Source organism: Manis pentadactyla, chromosome 1, assembly GCF_030020395.1.
Source record: "Manis pentadactyla isolate mManPen7 chromosome 1, mManPen7.hap1, whole genome shotgun sequence".
Lineage (NCBI taxonomy): Eukaryota > Metazoa > Chordata > Mammalia > Pholidota > Manidae > Manis > Manis pentadactyla.
The window spans coordinates 22627200-22651917 of record NC_080019.1 but is presented as its reverse complement, the minus strand read 5'-3'; the positions used below and the strand labels follow the sequence as shown (position 1 = coordinate 22651917).

The following is a 24718-nucleotide window of genomic DNA, read 5'->3' as shown; positions in this document are numbered from 1 at the left end:
GAATGTCTTAAAATGATATTTGAATGTTTCACACACAATACCTAGCTTTCTTTTGAAACTTTTATTGCTTATATTGTTCTTCCCTTTTACTTTTTCCTTAATAAGCATTTTAGATTTGAAGCTTTCCAGAAAAACTTTACTTTCTTGGCATTGAGCCTATCATTTGCTTCTAACATAAAGTATTCTCATAAGATTAACCTTTTAAAAAAATGCATGTTGTAATTTTATTATTTATAGTTGAGATTGTAATGTGTCCATTCCATTTATTGACATTTACATTGGAAGTGGGCAGTTCAGCTAAACAGCTTTTGGAATTTTTAGAGAATAGGTGTTCTAAATATATTCAGTGACTCTTCCTTCAACATAGCTTTTAAAGGGAAGTTAAAAATTCATGGATAAATTATTTTTACAAAGCTTTCACATCTTCTACTCTAAATTTTTGGTGAGAGGGAACATATATATACACCCTGACTTATGTATACTTTTATTTTTTTCTTAAAGCAACATTCATTTAAAATCAGCTTCTTGAAGTCTCAATAGTATTATTACATAAATTTGGCTTTATTATGTTTTCATGTTTTTTGGGAAATCTTAAACATGAAAAGAATATATGTGTGTTTAGGATATATCTTCATAAATGATTTGTAAGTTATATAACAAAACAAAAGCTTATGTGGCATGATCTTTTTAAAGCAGTTTTGAGTTTATAAACTTATATACCATACAATTCACTCATTTAAAGAGTACAGTTAAATGGTATGGTGTGTTTAGAGTTGTACAACCATCATTATTATAAATTTTAGAACATTTTCATCACCCCCAAAAGGAACCCTGCACTCATTAGCAGTCACTGCCCATTTCTGCCCACCTTTCCAGGCCTAGGCAACCACTGTACTTTCTATGGATTTGTCTATTCTGGACAGTTTGTACAAATGCAATCATACAATATCTGATCTTTTGTGATTCTTTTTTTTACTTAGCATACTGTTTTCAAGGTCCATACATGTAGCATGTATCAGTGCTTCATTCCTTTTTAATGGCTAATTTTCTAATATAAGAATATGCTGCATTTTGTTTAATCATTCATTAATTAGTGGATATTTGAGTTTATTTGGACTTTTTGGGTTATTATGAGTAAGGAGTGAAATTGCTGGGTCATATTGACTACGTTAAACATTTGAGGACTTGCAGATTGTTTTCCAAAGTGGTTGTGTCATTTTACAATTTCACCTGCAATTTATGAGGTTTCCAACTTCCCCACATGCTTGTCAACACTTGTTAATGTGTCATTTTGATTATAGCCATTTTGTTGGGTGTGAAGTAATATCTCATTGTTATTTTGATTTCCATTTCTGTAATGACTATTGATGTTGAGCATTTTTCATGTGTTTATTGGCCATTTGCTTATGTTCTTCGAAGACATGTCTATTCACATCTTTTCCATTTTTAAATTGCATTTGTCCTTTTGTTATTAAATTGAAGAGTTCTTTATGTACTCTGTGTGCAGATTCCTTATCAGATGTATGATTTGCAAATACTCTCTTCCAGTCTTTTGGTTTGTCTTTTCACTTTCTTGATGGTATTTTTAAGGCACAAAAGTCATAATAAACTCCAATTCATGTGTTTTTCTTTCTTTGTGCTTTTGTAGTATAATTAAGAAGGATTTGGTTAATGCAGGGTCATGAAGATTTGTTCCTATTTTTTTCTTTTAAGAGTTATAGTTTTTAGCTTTTACATTTAGATCTGTGATCTATTTGGGGTTAATTTTGTATATGAGGTAAGGAAGCAGTCAACTTCATACTATTGCTTGTATATATATCCAGTTATCACAGAACATTTGTTGAAAAAACGATTCTTTTCTCATTGCATTTCCTTGATATTCTTACTGAAAAATCAATTGGCCACAAATATAAGGGTTTATTTCTAGGGTTTTAATTCTAGTCCATTGATCTAGACATCAATTCTTATGTCAGTACCACACAGTCTTCACTATAGTAGCTGTGAGTAGGTCTTGAATTTGGTAGTGTGAGTCTGCAACTTTGTTCTTCGTTTTCAGGATTGTTTTGGCTGTTCAGGATTCCTTGCATTATGTACTGTGATCTTTTAAATAAAACTTTAAGCAGGGTAGTCATTTATATAGTGACTTTTGACTGAACTTTTAAAATGTTAAGGAAAAAAATGGTATGAACTAATCCTCTTCAGCTTTATATTTGTGACTAAAAAATAATTCCAAGTCTTTTCTTAACTTCTTTTATTTCTTGTCCATGTTCTCTACTCTAAAACTTCACATTTTAGCAACAGATTTCCAATTTGATATATCATTACCTATCTATCTCTTTTAATTGGAATATTTTTGGATATGCTGTTGTAAGAAATGAAGTACACAAGATTATTGTGTCCTGCAGGTCATAAGGAATGCTTCCCTTGTTTAATTAAATTGCCATTATGTGTTAAGTATCTTGGAAAATTTAAAGTTTTTGAAAGTCTTTTTCCAGATAAAGAGACTTCTATATATTTTAATCATGACATAGAATAATAATAGTAGAAATATATATATATATATATAGCATTGTAAAGTCTCATTTTCATGTTTTAATAATAAAGTTTTTCATATGAGTCAGTAACTCAGTTTTTTCCCTTTAGGCTATTGCATTACCTCCTATAGCCAAATGGCCATACCAGAATGGTTTTACATTTCATACCTGGCTTAGAATGGATCCTGTAAATAACATCAATGTCGATAAGGATAAACCATATTTGTATTGGTATGTATTTCTGTAATGTAGTATTAGCATCTTAGCTTGAAAATGAGAAGGATATTTAGAGGTGAAATGAAAACTTATTCTTTGTAGTTTCAGAACCAGCAAAGGTCTTGGTTATTCTGCTCACTTTGTTGGGGGCTGTTTGATTATAACATCAATAAAGTCAAAAGGAAAAGGCTTTCAACATTGTGTGAAGTTTGATTTTAAGCCACAAAAGGTATGTGATCTTTTGAGTCATGTTAGCAAGCTAGGCTATCCTCAAAATGCTTGGCTTTAATGTTATTAGCATAGTATGTGGTAAATCACAATGCTGTAATGTATCAGAAAAGGAAGTATAAATCACTGGAGAATTGTTAACCTCTCTGATTTGGATTATAAAAAAAGTAATAGTTAAAGAGTTTAAGGGAAATACTAGTGCAAAGTATCAATGGCAATTGTTAGTAGTAGTAGTAGTAGTAGTAGTATGTGTATTTTGTACCTAAAAATTTAGAGATTAAGTGGTCTTTCAATGAAATGTGTGTATATATAGATAGGTAGAATAGATAAAACAAATACGACAAAACATTGATAATCGTGGAATCTAGGTGGTGGAAAAGAGGGTATTTGTACTAAACTTTACTTCTTTTGGTTATATTTGAAAATTTTCAGAAGTTGGAAAAACAGTTTCTTATCTGTTAAGAGCTCACTTTTGCAAATATTGTTCCAGAGGTTGAATACTGAATTTAATAAAAGTGGTCTTATTTTTAGATTTAGTTGTAATTTATCATTTACTTGTTATCACTGTGGTTGAGTTATTGCAAGGATAATTATCTTTTTTTTTTCTTTTTCTAACTGTTTGCCTATTCAGTGGTATATGGTAACTATAGTGCACATTTATAACCGATGGAAGAATAGTGAGCTTCGATGTTACGTGAATGGTGAGCTAGCTTCCTATGGAGAGATAACTTGGTTTGTCAACACCAGTGATGTAAGTAGTTTGAAAATGTTACAATGAAAAAAAAATTGTTTTAAAAGCATGGGCTTTTCAAATAAGAAAAATGTGTTTTACATTGAATATAAATTGTAGAATATCACAAAAGTAGATTTTTATAATCATAATTTGGCTAGCATGTCAATATATTAATAGAGTAGAACTTTCTTAATGTGTCATGTAAGATAATACTTAGTCCTTGTTATTAAATTATTCTGGGAAGGGTAGAGATAAGGATTTACAGGTAACAGTTGGTATGTGTCAGTGTATCATTGATCAAATTAAACTTGAGAGCTCTACTGTAGCATTCTTATCATTTTTATGAATGAGTTAGATGACACATACTTGTAAGTTTTGCAGATAATTTACAGCTGTTATAGATAACTACTACATTATGTTTTCAGTATTAAAAATGAGATCCATAGTTTAGAATTAAATTAAAATGTTCTTTTTTTCTCCCCAATTACATTTTTAATAGAAAAGTTAAATAATATGCATCAGGAAAATAATTATAAATTGTACCACCTATTCACCATTGAATCCTCCTTTCAGATCCTGTGCTACATATTTATACATATTGGGTAATGCTAACTTAAAGAGCCCACATTGTTGTAATGGTAGACATAGGTTTGAATCCCAGCTCTTTTACTTATTGACTGTATGACTTTACTTAATTTATTAGACCTAAGTTTTCTCTACTTAAAGTGGCTGTAAAATAGAACCTGTCTCCGAAGGTTAATGTGATGATTAAATGAGATGAGTACCTGTCTCAGAAGGTTAATGTGATGATTAACTGTTCATAAATCAGTTAAAAGAATACCTTCATGCAGAATAAGTGCTCAATAAATACCTGCTGTCATTGTTTTAAACAAAAAGGGGATCACATATGTGTATGGTTTTAAACCTATATTTTCCTTACATTAACCTTTTTTGAGTACTTATTGTATTCCTGACATTGTAATCAATACCCTTATTTTCTAAAAGGCCCAACTGTGCAAGGTTAAGTACTATTATAATAATATCCTTTTTACAGATAAGGAAACTGAAGCAGAGAGGTTAAGTAACTTGCCAATGTCAAGCACATGAAGCAGTAAACTGACTTAGTGTTTTGTTTTAGAACCCAAGTGTTACCAACTTCTATATTCCCTAATGTCAATACACATTTATTTTTCAACATTTTTCTAATGGTTTCATGGCATAAAATGATACTTTTAAAGAGATGTGAAGAACTTCATTCTTTTCCTTCTTGTTGTACACATGGGTTTTTTAAAATGTAGTCTTTGCAACCTGGATTTTTTTTAAGAGGATTTTTTTATGTTAGAAGAAAACCATACACCTGCTTTTCTGGACATTTCTTTTGAGAGATTGCATTTCCTCCTCACTTCACCATATCTATATCTTGATGTTTGGAAAAACTTGTCTACAGTTTTAACTTCTCACCAGGTTTACAGAACCCTGTTAGTAATAGTTTCTTCACCCACATTAGCTCCATCCATATTAGCTCACAGAAAAGGCAGATTCATTATGTCCCAAACAACTCTCAGTTTTTCTTGTTGCTCCAAAGCTTGCTTTTCTCTCTCGTTCTTTGGTTGCCCAAGTGTGAACCATCAGGGTCCATAATGATTTGTCTGACTCCATTTCTGACATCCACTTTGACATCATTTTGTTTATTGTACTTTGAAAAACTTGTGTTATCTCCTTTTCTGTAATATTTTTCCTGATCTCTACAGCAGATGATAATGAAGTGAAATGCTAAATGAATTATTTCAATCTATTCAGATAATAGTTTAGAATGGACAAAACATTTATACCAATATAGGTTATTATTTCTGGAAGAGATTTTACTAGAGAAAAAAGAAAAAAATTGTCTTCTTTTTTTCTTTCACAGACCTTTGACAAATGTTTCCTGGGCTCATCAGAAACAGCAGATGCTAACAGAGTGTTCTGTGGTCAGATGACTGCAGTTTACCTTTTTAATGAAGCTCTTAATGCAGCTCAGATCTTTGCTATTTATCAGTTGGGCCTGGGATACAAGGTACTTATTTACTTGCTGTTTATTGCTTAACCAGGGTTTAGTTGAGCGTGTTTAAAAGGTGGGTGATGCATGGTACAACTTATCTTGGGTTACCAAACTGTATGTCAGAGTAACCAAGGGCACCACAGGGAAGCCACAGGAGTCTGAAGAGTACTTCACATTTTTTGAGCAAAACACAGTATGTAATACGTGGGGTACTGTGCAAACTACAGACTTAAGATTCACCTTTAGTCATGCTGCATTTCATTTGATGATGTCCTATCTATGCACAGCTAAGTTTTCAACAGATGGTGTAATAAAAAGCAAGTACCATGGGAAAATCAGTGTGGAACAGGAAATGAGAATGATCGTGTGAAATCTGATTCCAGAGTTTGAGAATTTGTACAGTGTCCAAAATGCATATACATCCTATTAATAATTTTGTTAGTATGATAATGTTGGAAATGTTATTCTTTCAACTTCTGCATTATTTTTTCAGGTGGCTTCTAAATGGTTAAAATATAAAGTTGTTTGTACCAAAGTACTTATAAACAGAATGTTAAAAGTTTATTTTGGTCTAGAGCACCTTAAAAAATTAATGAGGTGCTGAAATTTATGAACCAAGAAAATTTGGGAACCTCTGGGTTAAGACATCATTACTCTAGTTTGGTTTCAGGAAGCGATTTAATGACGGCTATATTCCTTTGAAAACAGAATTAACCTCATTGAGTTGATTTACATACCATTAGAGTCAGTAAAGTACACATATTTTAGTAAGTTTTGACAAAAGTAAAACTCTTAAAACAAGAAATAGAATATTTCTATCACTGCAAAAGGTTCCCCTGTGCTCTTTTCCAGTCAGTTCCTTCCACTGGATAAGCCCATTCTGTTGACATGCAACCACTGATCTAAGGATTAGATTTTTTTAAAAGGTTTTATTTAAATGTAATTATGCAATATGTGCTCCTGGGCATTTGGTTTCTTCCTAGCATGTTATATAAGATTCAGTCATGTTGTTTTTTAGTAATACTTTTTTATTATTAAGTAGTCAGTATTCCACTGTATGAATATATCATAATTTTTTAATGAGTTCATCTAGTGTTGAACATTTCAGTTGTGTCCAGTTTTTGGCTATTCGGAATAAGCTGCTGTGAATATTGGTATACAAATATTTGTGTAGACTCTTGTTTTTATTTCATAAATATGTAAGAGTGGAATTGCTAAGTGGTATGGCAACTGAAATTACCAAACTCTTTCCCAAGGTGGCTGTACAATTTTACATTACTACAGACAGTATATGAGCTTTCTACTTGCTACATATCCTTGTTAATACTTAGTATTGCTAGTCTTTTGAATATTAGACATTGGAATTGCTAGTTTTTTTAATATTAAATATTTGAATGAATATGTAGCATTATCTCATTTTGCTTTTAATTTGTGTTATTATAATGACTAGAGGTGCCAAGCATCTTCTCAATGCTTATTGGACATTAGCATATCTTTTATGAAGCAGATGTTCAAATCTTCCATCCATTTTTTGGTTATTGTTGAGTTTTGGGATTTTTTTACTGTATTCTGGATATGTCTTTTATCAGATGTATGAGTTACAAATAGTTTCCCATTATGTATTGCCATCTTGTTTCCCTAATGTGGCTTTTCAGGAGGAGAGGAATTTAATACTATAAATTCCAATTTATCAATTTTTTGTTATACTCGTAATTTTTGTGTTGTAAGAAAATTTGGCCTATTCCAAGGTTGGAAAATTTTCTTACATTATAGTCTAAGTATTATAGTTTTAACATTTATATTTATTATGATCCATTTTAAGTTAATTTTTGCATATGGTATATGAAGTGTTGTTCCCCCCCCCCCCCAATATAAGGATAGCCTGGTGTTCCAGTACTATTTTTTGGTAATTACTCTTCTTTCTCCATTGTGTTACCTTGGCATCTTTGAGACTGTTGTGTTTCAGTGACATATATGTCTTTTATTATGCCAATACTGTAGTGTCTTGATTATTGTAACTTCGTAGTAAGTCTTGAAAACAGGAAGTCTAAAACCGTCAACTATATTCTTTTCCAAAACTGTTCAGGCTTTTCTAAGCCTTTTGAATTTCCAGGTATGTTTTAGAACTACCTTATTTCTAAAAAAAAAAAGTTTCCTGGGATTTTTATTGGTTTTGTATTGCATATTGGGGTAAAGGTGGTAAGTATGTAGACAAATACAGAATCATGTAGTATCACAATGTTGGTGTATAAATCACTTTTAATTTTGGTATAGAATTTAAATGACAAAAGCATTAAAATATCTAAATTTATGATGGATACACAGTATAAAAAGATGTAATATCAATAATGTGAAGTGGGGTAGTGAAGAGGTAAATGAATAGGTTTTGTATGTGATTGAACTTAAGTTTAAAATAGAGTGTCATAACTTTAAAGTGTTTTATGTGATCCTTATGGTAACCACAAAGAAAATACCAATAAAAGTTACACAAAATAAGAGGGGAAAGGGATCTAAGTATATAAATAACAAATAATCAGTGGAATACAAAAGAAGGCAACTAATTAGTTGACTAATTACAAGTTACAAAATAGCAGTAGGAAGTCCTTCCCTCTCAGTAATAACTTTAAATGTAAATGATTTAGACTTCTCACTCAAAAGAAGTAGATTGGCTGAATGGATTAAAAAAACCCAAGATCCGATTTTGTCTATAAGAGATGCATTCTAAATCTAAAGACATATATATGCTGAAAGTGAAAGGATAGAAAAAGGTAGTCCATGAAAATGGTAACGAAAGGGAGCAGTATTTTGGCTCCATTTGTATTTCTGACCATATTTGTACCAGAAAAAACAGACTTTAAGTAAAAAAGTGTCACAAAAAAGGAAATTGAATAAAGATTCACCAGGAAGATAAAATTATTAAAAATACATACATCTAACATCAGAGCTCCCAAATATATGAAGCAAACATTGACATAATTGAAGGGAGAAGTATGCAGCAACTTAATATGTAGGACATTTCAATATTATAGAACAACCAGGCAGAATATTAGTAAGGAAACAGAGGTCTTGAACCACAATACAGGCCACTTGGACCTAACAGACATATATAGGACACCCCACCCAACAATCAAATACACATTCTACTCAAGATCACATGGAACATTTGTTAGACCACAATGTTAGACCAGAAAACAAGTCTTAACAAATTTAAGAATACTGAAATTATAGCAAATATCTTTTCTGACCACAATGGGATGAAATTAATAACAGAAGGAATCTGGAAAATATACAAATAAGCTAAACAACACATTCTTAACCAATGGGTCAGAGGAGAAATCACAAATGAATTTAGAAAATATCTCAAGATAAATGAAAATGGGAACAAAATACCAAAACGTAAGGGATTCAGAGAAAGCAGTACTAAGAGGAAAGTTTGTAATAGTAAGCACCATTCAACAATCTAATTTTATACTTTGAAAAACTAGAAAAGCAAACTAAATCCAAAGTTAGTAGGGGAAGCATAGTGATATAGACTAGAGCAGAAATATATTAGACTAGAAAAACAATAGGAAAAAATACATAAAACCAAGAGCTTGTTTTTTAAAAGATCAATAAAGCTGACAGATTCTTAGCTAGATTAAGAAAGAAATAACTAAAATACTTAAATACTGAAATAACTAAAAACAAAAGAGGAAGCATTACTATTAATGCTGTGAATATAAAAAGAATTATATTACTGTGAACAATTTTAAACCAGGAAATTGAATATCCTAGAAGAAATGTATATTCCTAGAAACATATAACCTACCAAGATTAAAGAAATTTATAATATCTAAACAGACTATGGGTAACAAGGAAGTTGAATCAGTAATAAATCCTCTGAATAAGGAAAAACCCAGGACTAAATGGCTTCATTGGGGTACTTCTATCAAACATTAAAGAAGAATTAACACCAGTCCTTGTCAGCTCTTCTGAAACATGAAGAAGGAGGGAATACTTCCAAACTCATTTTAGGAGGCCAGCATTTCCTTGATACCACAGACTAACACAAAACAGGAAAAGGAAACTACAGACTAATATCCCTGATAAATGTTGATGCAAAAATCCTCAACAAAATACTAGCAAACCAAATTCAAGAGCACAGTAATAGGATCATACTTCCTGATTGACTGGAATTTGTTCCTGGGATGGAAGGATGGTTTAACATATGAAAATCAATTATTGTAATACACCACATTAACAGACTGAAGGACAAAAACCATGTGATGCAGAAAAAGTGACAAAATTCAATACCCTTTCATAATAAAAGCACTCAACAAATTACAAATTAAAGGAAAGTACTTCAGTATAATAAGGCTATATATGAAAAGCCCACAACTAACATTATATGGAACAGTGAATGACTGAAAGCTTTTCCTCCAAGATCAAGAACAAGGCAAGTATGCTCACTCTTACTACTTCTATATAGTACATAGTACTGGCTGTCCAAGCCAGAGCAGTTAATCAAGGAAAGGAAATAAAAGACATCCCAGTTCAAAAGAACGAAGTAAAAATATCTCTGGTGGAAGATTATATGATTTTATATGTAGAAAATCCTATAGATTTTACAAAAATCTGTTGGAACTGATACATGAATTTGAAGTTGCAGGATACAAATCAACAACAAAAATCAGTTGCATTTCTGTTCACTAACAGTGAACAAGCTGAAAAGGAAAGTAAGACAAAAATTTTGTTTACAGTAGAATAAAAAAGAATACTTAGTAACAGACTTAACCAAGAAGTTAAAAGACTAACTTGTGCACTGGATATTACAAAACATTGCTGAAATTAAAGAAGACACAAATAAATGGAAATGTATCCCATGCTCATAGATTGAAAGACATTATTGTTAAAAAATGCATACTGTGCAAAGTAATCTTTAAAGTCAATACAATTTCTATCAAAATCCCAATGGAAGTTTTTGCAGTAGTAGAATAAAAAAGCATCCTAAAATTTATATGGAATCTCAAGGGTCCAAAAACAGCCAAACAGTCTTGAAAAATGACAAATTTGAAGGAATCAAAAATTTCAAAACACATTGTAAAGCTGTAGTAATCAAAACATTATGTTACTTGCATAAAGATAAACATAGAGATTAATGGAACAGAATAGAGTACAGAAATACATGTTTGCATATATGGTCAAGTGATCTATGAGAATGTGAAGACCATGTAATGGAAAAAAAGATAATCTCTTCAATACATGGTGCTGTGAAAAGTGAATATCCACATAGAAAAAAATAAAGTTGGATCCTTACCTTACACCATATACCAAAATTAACTCAAAATGTATTAAGGCCTAAACTGTAGAACTACATGAGAACATAGAGGAGAAGCTTCATTACATTAAGTTTGGCAATGATTTTTTATATATAACACCAGAATCACAGCAACAAAGGCAAAAATAGACAAATGGGATTTCAAACTTTAAATATTTTGTGCTTTAAGGAATTGATTGAAAAGGCAACCTATGAGATGGGAGAAATATTTAAAATCATACATCTGATAAAATTAATGTCCAGAATATATAATGAACTCTTACAACTCAACAACAGAACTCCCCCAAGTAGCCCACTTAAAAAGTGGATGAAGGACTTGAATACTCAGATAGCCAAGAAACATATGAAAAGATGCTGAATATCACTAATCATCAGAGAAATGCATAACAGTACCACAGCAGATACCACCTCATACCTGTTAAGATGGCCATTGTAAGAAAAACCCAAAAACCAAAAGCCCGGAAAATAACAAGTGTTGGCCAGGGCATGGACACATTGGTGCCCTTGCGCACTGTTAGTGAGAGTGCGAAATTGTACAGGCTCTATAGAACAAAGTATGTCAGTTCTTAAAGAAATTAAAAATAGAATTACCATACGATTGATAAATCTCACTTCTGTGTATGTATCCAAAATAATTGAAAGCAGGTTGCCTTGATTTCCATTATATCTTTAAAATGAATTCAGTCCACTTCAGAAGTAATTAAGCAGGGCTCTTCTTAATTGGGAAAGTAGTAATTAGTATATCTCCTTAAATTTCTGTATCTGTGGTGATTTGTTTCTAAGTTTTTGTTTTGTAGCTTAGTACTTAACTGTTGACCTTTTTATTCTTAGGGAACTTTTAAATTCAAAGCAGAAAGTGACCTGTTCCTTGCTGAGCATCACAAACTTTTATTGTATGATGGCAAGCTCTCCAGTGCCATTGCATTCACATATAATCCCCGGGCTACAGACGCTCAGCTCTGCCTCGAATCATCCCCGAAGGACAACCCTTCAATTTTCGTTCATTCACCGCATGCACTCATGCTCCAGGTACTAGCTGTAATCTTTTAAGAATACTTCTAATGGTAAAATTTGATGTATTATTGAGGTGTATTTGGTAGCTTCTATTAAATACGTGCAATGTAACTTTTGCGTTGTTCCTATAATGCTTTATTTTTAATTGTTTTGGAAAAGAAATAATCGGAATCTTCACTGTGTTTTCTTTCTTTTTTGTAAGGATGTGACGGCAGTTTTAACACATTCCATCCAAAGTGCTATGCATTCAGTTGGAGGAGTACAAGTGCTGTTTCCACTTTTTGCACAGTTGGATTATAAGCAATATTTATCTGATGAAGTTGATTTGACCATATGGTGAGTGCCTTAATTTTTTTCTTTAATTTGTTACAAGAGTTATTTTCATCACTGTTGAACTGCACAATTTTTTTTGCTCTTTAAATTTGTGGTAGGATTAAAAGAGAATATAATTTAAAGAAATTTGTGAACTATAAGCTATTGAAAAGACATATAAATAATAATATTACTAATTCAAATTCTTTTTCAGGAAAATGAAAGCTAGAAAACAATGAAGTTGCTTTTGAATAAAGTTAGGAATAATGGTAATGGATTTATCAAAATTGAATACATTTTATTTAAAAATACTCTGAATTGTTATTTTGTGGTGATATATTATGGGACTTGAGCTTTTCATATTTACTTATTGATTGTATGTAATTAATTGAAATCAGAGTTTTGATGTTATAGGGTAATTTATAATTTAGTCGTTTTTAATTAGCTTGTACATTTAGCACATTTCTCTCTATTGTAGTATAGAGTCTAAAAAAGGCATAGATAAAAGAGGACAAGTTATAAAATGTTGGAGGGGGTAACTAAATGAATTTTTCATGGCTGTATATTCTAATGAAACTCTTTATAGCAATTATAGTTTATTGTATTTTCCATTCTCCCTTTTTAGAATTATTTCCCTTATTTCTGCTTTTATACATAACTAGATATCTACTATCAATGTATGTATATATTTAATGATGTAATAATTTTCTCCAGATTATTTTTAGGCAACAAAATGACTTTTTTAAATCGGAATAAGGTACCAAATCTGGTTATTATTGACTGTATTAAAAAAATCAAAATACAATTATCTTTGACATATTACTACTGCATAAATTTTTTTGTGTGTCCTGGTCTAAATAACCTTCAGAGCAGAGCTTAGTTATTTTTTCTTGGTTATCCCTTTAAAGACTTTTAATTTTCAATTTTTTTTTTTTACTTTTCAACATCCTTTTGCAATTGCTGATAGTTAAAAGCACTTTTGTGGAGGAGGAGGTTGGCTATCAAACATGATTTCTCTTTGTGGGAACCTCAGCCTTTGAGAAGGAAATAACAGCTGACCATACTCTATTTCATTTTGGGTTATCTCTAGATGTTGTGAGGATGAGAGCATGGCTGTAGCCCCTTAAAGTCTTCTTGACTGATTATTGACTTATGATTTTCCTGTGGGGATAATGAACAAAACTTTTAAATTAATGTTTGAGGATTTTAGTATGTCTCCAGCTTTACTACTTCCCCTTCATGAACCCTCTGGTCCATTCAAGCTAGGCCAGTCTGGAGTCCTAACGCATTTTCAGGGTTTCTATTCTAGCATTTTGCTCCACATATCTTTTCCTTCTGGTCTCTAACTCTCCAAAACAACATACTTGCTGCTAAGTTAAATCCGTACTCTAAATTTAAGGCCTTAATATTCTTATATTAGCCTTTTTATTACTTGTTTTTGACAATTGCTAATTTTACTCTATTTCTTGTGTGTTTGTCATGCTGTTTTGCTGTTTCTAAGTAATTCACTTATTAGTGTGTTTGTGATAAAGTATATGAAATAAGTGTTTGAATAAATCATAATCTTACATTAAAATTCTAGTCCTGAAATAATATTGCAAGGAGTTTTATCAGAACTTCAATTTCCTTAAAATAGAGAACTTTTTATTAAGATAAGTGAAGGGCTGCATTTATCTAACCCTTTTTAAAAAAGCTGAAATATGTTTTTCAAACCATTGCCTTTTTTTTTTTTTCCAGTTCAACTTTGCTGGCTTTCATCATGGAGTTGTTGAAGAATTCAATTGCTATGCAGGAACAGATGCTTGCCTGCAAGGGCTTCTTGGTAATAGGATATAGTCTTGAAAAGGTAAAGTATGAAATACTTTATGTTTTTGATTCTTAATTTGCAGGCCATGGTCTTGGTTTCATAAGTGGTTGAGAAATTCTTTCTGCAAGTGTATTTCTTTGGTTGCACAAAATTACCTAAATTAAAATAACCTTTTGTTGTTTGACTTTGCCACAATTGTTTTATTAGAGAGATGTGGTATTGAGTCTCATGGCATCATTAACTTGGAGCATAGTTTGTGGGCCAACTTTTTTTCCCTGTATTGACAGCATTTAATTTACTTCACTTGTATTGGTAGTGACCTTTGTTCTACTTTTCTTCAGTCTTCCAAATCCCATGTTAGCAGAGCAGTTCTTGAACTTTGCCTTGCATTTTCAAAATATCTGAGTAATCTGCAGAATGGGATGCCCCTACTCAAGCAATTGTGTGATCACATTCTTCTTAATCCAGCTATATGGATTCATACCCCAGCCAAGGTAATGTGTGTGTATGTGTGTATATGTATATATTGATTTTGTTTGTGTGTGTGTATATATATATATATATTGATTTTGTTTTCCAATCTTCACTTGTTTTTATACTTAAGAAGACTAATAATTATGAGGATTTTCTTTTATCCTTTTAATTGCTATCCTGTAAGATTTTATGGGTAGCATTTTTTGACTAAGCAGGCTATTTTTCTTTTTAGGTGAATTTGCAAATCAGTGTATCTTTATTTGTAAAACAATGTCAGTATTTTTAAAAAACCAGAGCTATAGTTGTTATTGTCTGTTAAATCAAAATTTTATTTGAGAGAGACTTTGGTTTACTAAATACAAATAAAGTTAGACAGTTCCAATGTAAATACAGTGTTTTCTATCAACAGTAGCTCTTTTCTGTTGCAACTTATATGTATGTTTTTTTATTCCTAAATTCACTGTGCTCTCCCTCTTCTTTATACATATATTCCTTTTACCAACATGATGAATTCCTGATTTTAATTCTTACAGGAACTGTTGAAATGTCAGCCTCACTTGAAGGTTTCCAAGATATACTGGTCTCATGTAATTTTGATTCCACAGTAATTCAAATTATTAAATATAATAATGTTTGTACACAATAATTTAATACTCTAAGAACAAACCAGTTACTGCTAAGTGAATATGTGAATTTGTGATAAAGCATATAAATCTTTTGATAAGTCTTAATGTATTAAATTATCCTAAAAATATTAATATTAGTAGTGTTAAGCAGAACTTGAAGCAGCGAAATTTTTATTAAATTACATAATTGTATCTGTCTTATCTGCGGTTTTTTTTTAGGAGTTGTGTTATTTCAAACCCCTTAATTTCCTGTCTCTCCCTCTCCCTTTTGGTCCACTTTCAGTGTTTATCTTTGTCTAGTTTGGAATAACACATACTTAACTCTAGTTGTCAGAAAAAAATGCTGACTTTTTTGCTTCTCTAGAGTCATAGTATCTTGTTTTCAGCTGGTCTTTTCAAATGTTAAAGAGAAAAACAGCTGCTGACGTGATTGCCATTTGGAAATAATCAAAGGAGGCAGCTGGAGGTTGTAGCTTTTTATCTCTGGGCTCAAATTTGACCTCCTCTTCTATGACCCTCAGTCTTCTTTTCAAGGATTGTTTCAAGTTACTTTATAAACTTTTTACTAGACACTTCTTTGTCTTACTAAGCAGTATATTTGTAGGGTTTTGGGTCTCTTTTGATGTGGTCAGAAACCTCTTATTAGATACTTAATTGTACAGGAATATTTAAAAATTTCGTTATGTCATTTCCTTACATTCCTGGTATTGCTGTACTCCATTTCTTACCTTCTCTTTGAATAATTTTCTTTAATTTCCTCTTTAGAATTTGCAATTGATTTGGTAATATTAAATTTTGTTTCAGCTGTCTGCTTTGTTTATCTGTGAGGGATCACATCTACTTCTATTTTATTATGAGTAGAGTTATAACAAAAGGCAGATCTAAAGATGTTTGACAGAGGGCCATAGAGTTTGGGGGAGGGAGCAGTTTCTTAAGAAAAGGAATATGACATAATGCATACAAAATTATGTTTAGTGTCTTGGAAGGAAGCTATATAGATTAGTGGAAAGTTTAACTTCATTAGCTCCAAGGTTACAAAAGTTGAGCATATATATGTATGAATTAACGTTTGCTTTTAGAAAAGGGTGTTCACAGTGACTTTATAATATGTAGGTATCTTCGATCTGCTCAGAGACAGTCTTTATAATGACCTAACAGGAGAGATGAAATTTTCCTGTACACGGTATCCTTCATTTGTTGAGTGACTACTTTATGCTGGGCTCTATGGACACAGTGGTGAACAAAGCACATCTAATTCTTGCCCTCATAGAATTTAGGTCTAATGGAAGCACAGATATTGTCTTGCTTTCAGCCCTGGGCAAGTTTGCTATGGATTCAGTGTGACCAAAGAAAATGACAGCAAAACATTCTTGGGGTGAAAGGGTTATACTCAACTTTATTTCCAGGTGGCAGGTCAGTCACTAAAATCCTGTTCACTCAGAGTGAGTCTCCATGCAGCAAGCCAGTCTCTGCCTCTGGGCCCCTCTGTCCGCACAGCCATCCCAGAGCACAGTTGTCCCACACAGCTGTCCTCTGGGCCTCTGTCCTAAGTGCTGCCACCACTCCAGCCTCTGCTCTGCTCTCCTGCAGCCTTGCAGCCCTGCCACCGTGTGGTGCCCAGAGCTCTGGGTGGAACTCTTTTTATAGTCAAATTGCCCACAGGTGTGCAGTGAGCTAGTCAACCAGGGCCAGGTGAGAATCCTGGCCACAGGAACTCTCATTTTATCCACACTCCACCCCTCCAGGATTCTCTTCTCTCAATCTATGTGCTCTTAGTCCTCTGCAATGGTCCCTGTGCAAGGAAGCTTGAACATTGTTCTCCAGCCTCTCCAGCAAAAAGTCTTGCAGACACACAAGCCAAACTCATGGCTCTGTCTCTGACCTCTACCTCTTTAGTCTTAATGGCTAGAACTGCTGCTCTGGTTTCAGTTGTTGCCATAGCTCCAGTAAGATCCAATTTGGCTTCCTGTCTAATTTCCTTCCATCTTCTCCTGCCCTTATCAAATCAACCCATATCTGGGTCTTTGTAACCTTCACGGGGCCATGTAAATTCTTCTTGTAACAGGTCTTATTTCTTTCTGGATTCTCATTGCTTCTGCCTCTCCTAAGTCTGCTACTGTACGTATGCAGCTTATGGGCTGCCCTAAGTGAGGGGAAAGAATGGCCACTAGAGACCCAAAGAGGGAGGTAGGAGCCATGTGAAAGTACAGTATTTCTCATCCCAGTAGTGAAAATCTCTTCATCTGGGTTATACTTCTCTGGACTATAGATGGCATTTCTTATGCCTAGCTCTTGTAGCACCTGTTGGAGCTCAGCATATATCTGCCATCTAACAGGAGAGGATGGCAGATCACCCGGATTGGGCCACACAGCACGAAGTGCAGCCATAAGCCAATCAAGGTGGGAGTGACTCCCTGGGGTCTGATGTGCATTTTGGATTGGCTGCCTCAAGGCAGGCTGCACTGTCAGGGAAGCCAGCTTTCCCATCTCTGATCCCGACAGAACAATTCCATCCATCCCTAAGTCCCACAGATGCAGGAGCCAAGCTGATATTGACTCTGAGGGCTTCTGCCTTAACCGCAGAGTCCAAATCCACCAGCTCAGCCTGAGAATATGGGCGGAGCATAGAGTGCTCCATGACCTGGGGAGGGGGCTGCTCCTCTCCTTGGGGAACTTTCAGCTGCTGGGTTTTTATTTTCTTTACAACCACTGGGCGTGCTTTCAATACAGGAGGTGCTAGTGCCTCCGGCACCGCCCCTTCATCCTTTCCCAGCTCCTCCATTTCTGGGGCTGATGGCACCTTTCTCTCCCCTCCTCCGAGTGCCTCCGCTGCTACAATCTTTACCTTTTCTACTGTGCCTCGCAGCAATGCTACCTCTTTCTTCAGAAGGTCTCTTACCTTAAGCTCAATGCTTTGCAGCTGATGTTCTCGTGCCACCTCCGCCTGTGCTTCCCTCAGGAGTGTTTCCTTTTCCTTGATGGCCTCTTCCTCCTTCAGAACACCTGGCAGTGCTGCCGTCTTGTCTCCAGTGGCACCTTGCTGCCAGTGCTCTCGTGCTGCATCCTCCCGCATCCAGGCCATCTCCTTCCTCAGGGAATCCACAGAGGTGTGCAGCTCGCGTTCTCATGCCGCCTCCTCCCACATCAATACCATTTCCCTCCTCAGGGCATCCACAGAAGTCTGCAGCTCGCATTCTTGTGCCACCTCTTGCAACAATGCCACTTCCCTCCTCAGGGAATCTACTGAAGTTTGCAGCTCACATTCTTGTTCCACCATTCCTTGGGTCTCCTCTGCAGACCTTTTTAAGACTGTGTGAAGCAGCCAACCCACAGTCCCCGCTGCCTCATGGGCACTCTGCTTCTCAAAGGATCTTCTTACTATATCAAGAGCCACCCCTACTGCCTCAGGTGTCACCTCAACTTGCCTCCAGTCCTGGGGTGGGGCCCAGTCCTCTAGGAGGCAAACCACCTCAGACCACATACCCATTGGAGGACAATCCACTGTCTCCCCATTCACACAGGCAGCCTGCTGAAGTACCCATCCCATAAAGGCAGCCTGTCCTTTTCCTTGGTCAACAGTGAACTCTGCTGACTATGCCAGTTGTCTTGCCAGTGAGTTTCAGCCCCAGGCAACTTCTCTATGGATTCAGTGTGACCAAAGAAAATGACAGCAAAACGTTCTTGGGGTGAAAGGGTTATACCCAACTTTATTTCCAGGTGGCAGGTCAGTCACTAAAATCCTATTCACTCAGAGTGAGTCTCCATGCAGCAAGCCAGTCTCTGCCTCTGGGCCCCTCTGTCTGCACAGCCGTCCTCTGGGCCCCTCTGTCCGCACAGCCATCCCAGAGCACAGTCGTCCCACATAGTCATCCCGCACAGCCTTCCTCTGGGCCTCTCTGCACAGTTGTCCCACACAGCTGTCCTCTGGGCCTCTGTCCTCAGCACTGCCACCACTCCAGCCTCTGCTTTGCTCTCCTGCAGCCTTCCAGCCCTGCCACCATGTGGTGCCCAGAGCACTGGGCGGAACTCTTTTTACAGAGTCAAATTGCCCACAGGTGTGCAGTGGGCTAGTCAACCAGGGCCAGGTGAGAATCCTGGCCACAGGAACTCTAATTTTATCCACAGATATTAACACATATGATCTGTGTGGCTATAGATCATATGAGTAGATAAGGAAAGGTTTTTTTCCTAATTATGAATAATAGTCTCCATTTTTACTCCTCTCACTGTGTTGCTATTAAATTCTATTTATTTTTCTTTTACTACAGGCTCATTCTCAAGAGACTGCCTTTTTCCAGTGTTCCGTGTCTTTATCACTTTTGGGCCAGAATTCCTAAATGTTCTTAACATATCACTCTATCAGATCATTACTTAGTCCCCAAAGTCCTAATAGTTTCCCAGTGGTTTTGGAATAAAGTAGTCCCTTTTCTAGCATTAAGTCTTAATGCCAATTCTTCTTTCTAGTCTTTTTATCCTAAAAACTCAATTATGCTCCACGGTTAGGCAGATACTGAAAGGTTGTCCTAGAGCGGTCATTAGCAATCTTGGCTGTTGATAAAATCAGGTGGGAGAAGTTAGAAAAAAACTAAAAACCCAAAAATGAATCCCACTGTCTCCACCCCAGACTCTGATTTAATTGGTGTGGGATCAGGCCTAGGCATCAGTGTTTTTTAGAAATGTTTTTCAAGTATTTTAATGTACAGCCAGGATTGAGGAACATTTTTCTAGATCTAGGGAAACCTTTTGTATCATCCAAGATTTTCTCTGTTTGAAATTTCCTTTTTTGTTCTGCCTATCTAACTATTCATCTGCAAAGCCTACCTTGATACCTATTTTACTAGTGAAGCTTTTTGACTATTTTAGCTTATCTTTAATTTCTCTGGCTTCTGAATTCACAGTATTTAATAATTATGCCACTCATTTTGCAATTAATTACATACTGCTTCATGATTTATCTTACTTTTCAGGTGTCTTTATTACCTTTGGTTTTTCACGTAAATTTATATGTATTGTTCATCTTTTGAACTAGATTTCAGCTATTGAGGGACAGTGTATATGCCACTGTATTTCCATAATACAGTGCTTTTATACAGATAGATATAACTATTTCCTGCCTGAGTGAAATAGTATGGCTAAGAATTGGAACCATATCATAGAAAGAGTTATATAATCTCAGTGAAAACTAAACTGGACTTATCCATTGGAACAGCAGTAGCTACATCAAAATGATGTTATCTTTCATCAAGTCAATGGGTTATTCAATATGTAGGGTTTTCTAAACTGTCTTCATCTTATAAGCCTCAGTTTATGTGGTTTGGAATCTGCTACTCTTTGACATGCATGGTTACTGATTGATTCCCTAATTCATTTAGCCTTGGTTATTTATAGGGCATCAGGATGATAGGGACCTAATTGTCACTCTCTAAAGAAATCATCAGGTATCACTGAAGTTTCCTGTGTGGTTGAAAATGAAAATGCACTCAGTGTTCAGGAAGGTAACATATGTGCTCTGTTTTCAATGACTGGTCCTTGGCCAGTGGGACAGCTTATATGCCCTGCATAATGTTCAGTTTATAAAGTATATTCACTAGCAACAAAATGAAAAGTTCTTGGTTTCAACATGAGCAGAGCAGAGGCCATCCTTGCTCTGTGCTGTTTTCAGTAGTAGAGTACAGCTGTTGATGAATGGTAAAGCTGTGATTTCAGTGAAATTTTGTGTTAAATGAAATGTGCAGTGGTGTAATAGCACTTCAGTTCTTTTTCTTATGTAGTAAGAGCTTATATTTTGAAATCAGTATGTTCTTATGTATTTATTTAGACTATTTAGAAGTATGGAGAATCCTTTCCCAGTTGGGGGAAGTAGCTGATAGACATGGAAACATGTTTAGAGACTGTAATGCTGTAATTATAATTACAGCTTTTGTAGTAATGAGCTATTATAACAATTCTGTTCTAACAACTATTTCTTAAGGTAAACTACATATTTTGGTATGCTTTTCTTTCTCTTATTCCTTTTTTTTCTTTTCAGTAAACTTTTTTTTCTTTCTTGGGAGTTATTTTAGCTTGTGATTTTTTCCAACACAAAGAAACTGCCTAGCTTTTTAAAACAACTATGCAAAGCATAACTAATAACTTTATTATAAAGAAGTTACACATGCTTATGAATAATTGCTGATGGCTAAATAAGAGTGAGTTATTTCCATGAAATAGTGCTGTAAAATTTTGATATATTTGGGGGTATTTACTTTTAAAGGTATTGTAAGAGAAGAATTTACCTGGTCGAGTTTTGTAGAGTTTGTGTGTTTATTGTGTGTGTGTGTCAGTGGGTATGTGTTATCTTCTAATATGGATGTTATCATCAAGCTCTGGACCAAATATGTCCAGGCAACTAATGGATATTACTGGTCTGCTTCTTTGATTTAAACATTTTATTTTGATTCTTTAGGTTCAGTTGACACTCTATACTTACCTATCCACGGAATTCATTGGTACGGTTAACATATATAATGCCATTCGGAGAGTTGGAACAGTGCTTCTCATCATGCATACACTGAAGTACTACTACTGGGCAGTGAATCCTCAGGATCGAAGTGGTATCACCCCAAAAGGATTAGGTATATCATCTCTGTCTACATACTATGTCATCCAGTGGCAAATCAGGATTTTCACTTTTTTTTTTTTGCTTATATTTTCTTGAACTTTTTCTAAAGCTCATAATAGCAAAATTTTATTTTAATCTTGATGATTTTAATAGTTTGTCCCAAATTATGGTTTACAGGACTTAATAACTTGCTAATCTTATTGAAGAATGCTACTTTCACTGTTATGAGTTGGAGGGGAGCAAATATGACTAGGGTGACGTTAGTAATGCACTGAAAAGGAGAAGAAATTCTATATTAGTATCTGTTACTGATGCTGAGGCCAATTATCACAATGAGAATTACTGAAAATTACTATTTTTTTGGAAATGAAGATTTCTTGCAGAAATAGGGAGTATCTGTTACAATTTTTCTGTGTAATCAGGACTAAATTACTGGAAGGATAGTATTCTTTTATCATGTCAACAGTTCATGGAAAAAGTCAAAATTTTTTTTGACAAGTGGTGGCTCTTTTCGTTATTAGTATTGTACAGTCTGCTTCAGACTGGCTTATGTCATGAAAGGGAGTAAATAAGCTCATGTAAACTGGCAGTTTTAGCAGAACTTGGTAGAGAGGTTCAGAATATGGCTATTGGACTCAGTTTGTCTCCCAATTCCTAGTTGTTCTGTTAGCTGTTTTCATGTATTTTCTTCTTTGTGGCAGCTAACAGCTGCTCCACCTTCACATCCTCACAGCTTTAAATCCAGCAAAAGAGCATGTGCCTATATTGAATATTTCCAGCCAAAGTTTTTTAGTCTATTTGTTGCTGATTGGTTCTGACTGCATCGTATGCCCGTCTGTGTGGGAGATATTTTTCAGATTTCCCAGACATGGTGGCCACTCAAGCCTCTAAAACACATGATCTGAGTAAGGATGGGTTCAGTTCCTTGATAAAAATTGACGGCTGCTGCTTGAAATCAGGAAATAGGTGCTGGAAAGTCACACCACATACATTCTGATTATACTCAAATGCTTTTTCTATTAAGTGATTTTCAAGGGCAAGGTCTCATATTTGTACAATACTTTTTTCATCCCTTTGAAAATAAACAATTCTCAGAGAATGTGCTATCTATAATTTAGAAAACTTTGAGGACACACAATATATAGGATCTATTTAAGTTGGTAAGGTTGTGGCAGATATAGCGTTAGGTTATAATTTCCTTATAACTGTTAATGGTTCTGTAGGTGTATCATGTGTTGTCCTGGGTATTAGTATTTGTATTCTTGCCTTGATTTTTTAACTGATAGTGACCTTCAGAAAGTCTTATACTTCAATTGAGATAGCTGGATAACTTGGTATTCCTTTTGTAACTCTGTAATCCATTCCTTGTCTAGGAACTGTAATGTGGAACAAATTTTAAACAGTTTTCTTCCTATTTTAAATCGTCTGTTTGTGTTTATGGTGGTCCTTTGCTTTGGTGGTCTAGGGGCTGGCTGTACATAGTGATTAGTGAGGGGAAAATTGCATAAAATATATGGCAAACAGGTACCTAAGTTAGGGTCTTGCCACAATGGGTGTTTGGTTTCAAAAGCTTTCTACTAGGGAATTATATGTTTGAGACATGAAAATTGACTTTAATGTGAGCCATATGTGACCAAGGACTTTTCAAGAAGAGGAGGAGATGTCAGAGGTAGTCAACACAATGTTCCCTTTCTTCATGAACAGAATTGTGTTGAGGTGTGCTTTTTGAGACTTTTTGTATTAGCTTATACAAGAGTAATAGTAAAAAAGAAATTTTTTCATACTAAATTCATATATAAAGTTTAGATTTTCCTTTGCTTTTTTTAAAAAAAAGAGCTTCTATATTGACATTCTTAAGTCTTTTAAAAAACATAAGTGCATATTATTATTGAATACAAATTTTACTTGTTGCTTCATTTTTGTGTTTTAGAATTCCTCTGATCTTATTCAAAAATAAGTTTCTTCATTATAGTTTTATATAATCTCATTTTGTACATTTGGAGCATTGTATGTGCAATTGTTTGTGAGACTGAATACTTGTCATTCTAGAGGCATAAAACTTTTATTGAGGAGTAATTGACATACAATATTATAGTAATTTCAGTATACAACATAGTGATTTGATATTTATGTATTTTATGAAAAGATGACCACAATAAGTCTAATTACCATCTGTCACCATTCAAAGTTGTTGCATTATTGTTAATTATACTCCTTATATTTTACATTGCATCCCATGACTTATTTATTTTATAAATGGAAGATTGTACCTTTTGGTCTACTTCACATGTTTTGTCCATCCCCAACTGTCCTCCCCGCTGGCAGTCATCAGTTTGATATCTTTATCTATTGAGTCTATTTATGTTTTGCTTGCTTATTTGTTTTGTTTTTAGATTCTACATATATGTGAAATCATATAGTATTTATCTTTGGGTTATTGCATTTAGCCTAATACTCTCTAGGTCCATCCATGTTGTAATAACTGGCAAAATTTCATTCTTTTTTATGGCTGAATAATATTCCGTGTGTGTGTGTGTGTGTGTGTGTGTGTGTGTGTGTGTGTGTGTGCGCGTGCGTGCATCACATCTTCTTCATCTGTCATTGGACATTAGGCTGTTCTCATATTTTGGCTACTGTAAATAATGCTGTAGTGAACATAGTGGTGCAGATATCTTTTTGAATTGGTGTTTTCACTTTTGGGGGGAAATTCCTAGAATTGGAGTTGCTGGATTATATGCTATTTCTGTTATTAATTTTTTGATGAACTTCCATACTGTTTTCCATAGTGGCTGCACCAGTTTACATTCTTGCCAAG

General features: G+C 34.4%; 1 protein-coding gene across 1 annotated transcript in view; it reads left to right on the top strand.

Moving 5' to 3' along the window:
- The window catches only part of LRBA (LPS responsive beige-like anchor protein), a 760266-nt gene that overhangs the window by 101526 nt on the left and 634022 nt on the right, over window positions 1-24718 (top strand). The window contains exons 6-14 of the mRNA XM_036887834.2: window positions 2644-2765; window positions 2853-2979; window positions 3610-3729; window positions 5621-5767; window positions 11901-12098; window positions 12286-12419; window positions 14133-14241; window positions 14544-14696; window positions 21748-21916. Of these exons, the coding sequence (XP_036743729.2) occupies window positions 2644-2765; window positions 2853-2979; window positions 3610-3729; window positions 5621-5767; window positions 11901-12098; window positions 12286-12419; window positions 14133-14241; window positions 14544-14696; window positions 21748-21916 (1279 nt within the window). The remainder of the gene's footprint in view (window positions 1-2643; window positions 2766-2852; window positions 2980-3609; window positions 3730-5620; window positions 5768-11900; window positions 12099-12285; window positions 12420-14132; window positions 14242-14543; window positions 14697-21747; window positions 21917-24718) is intronic.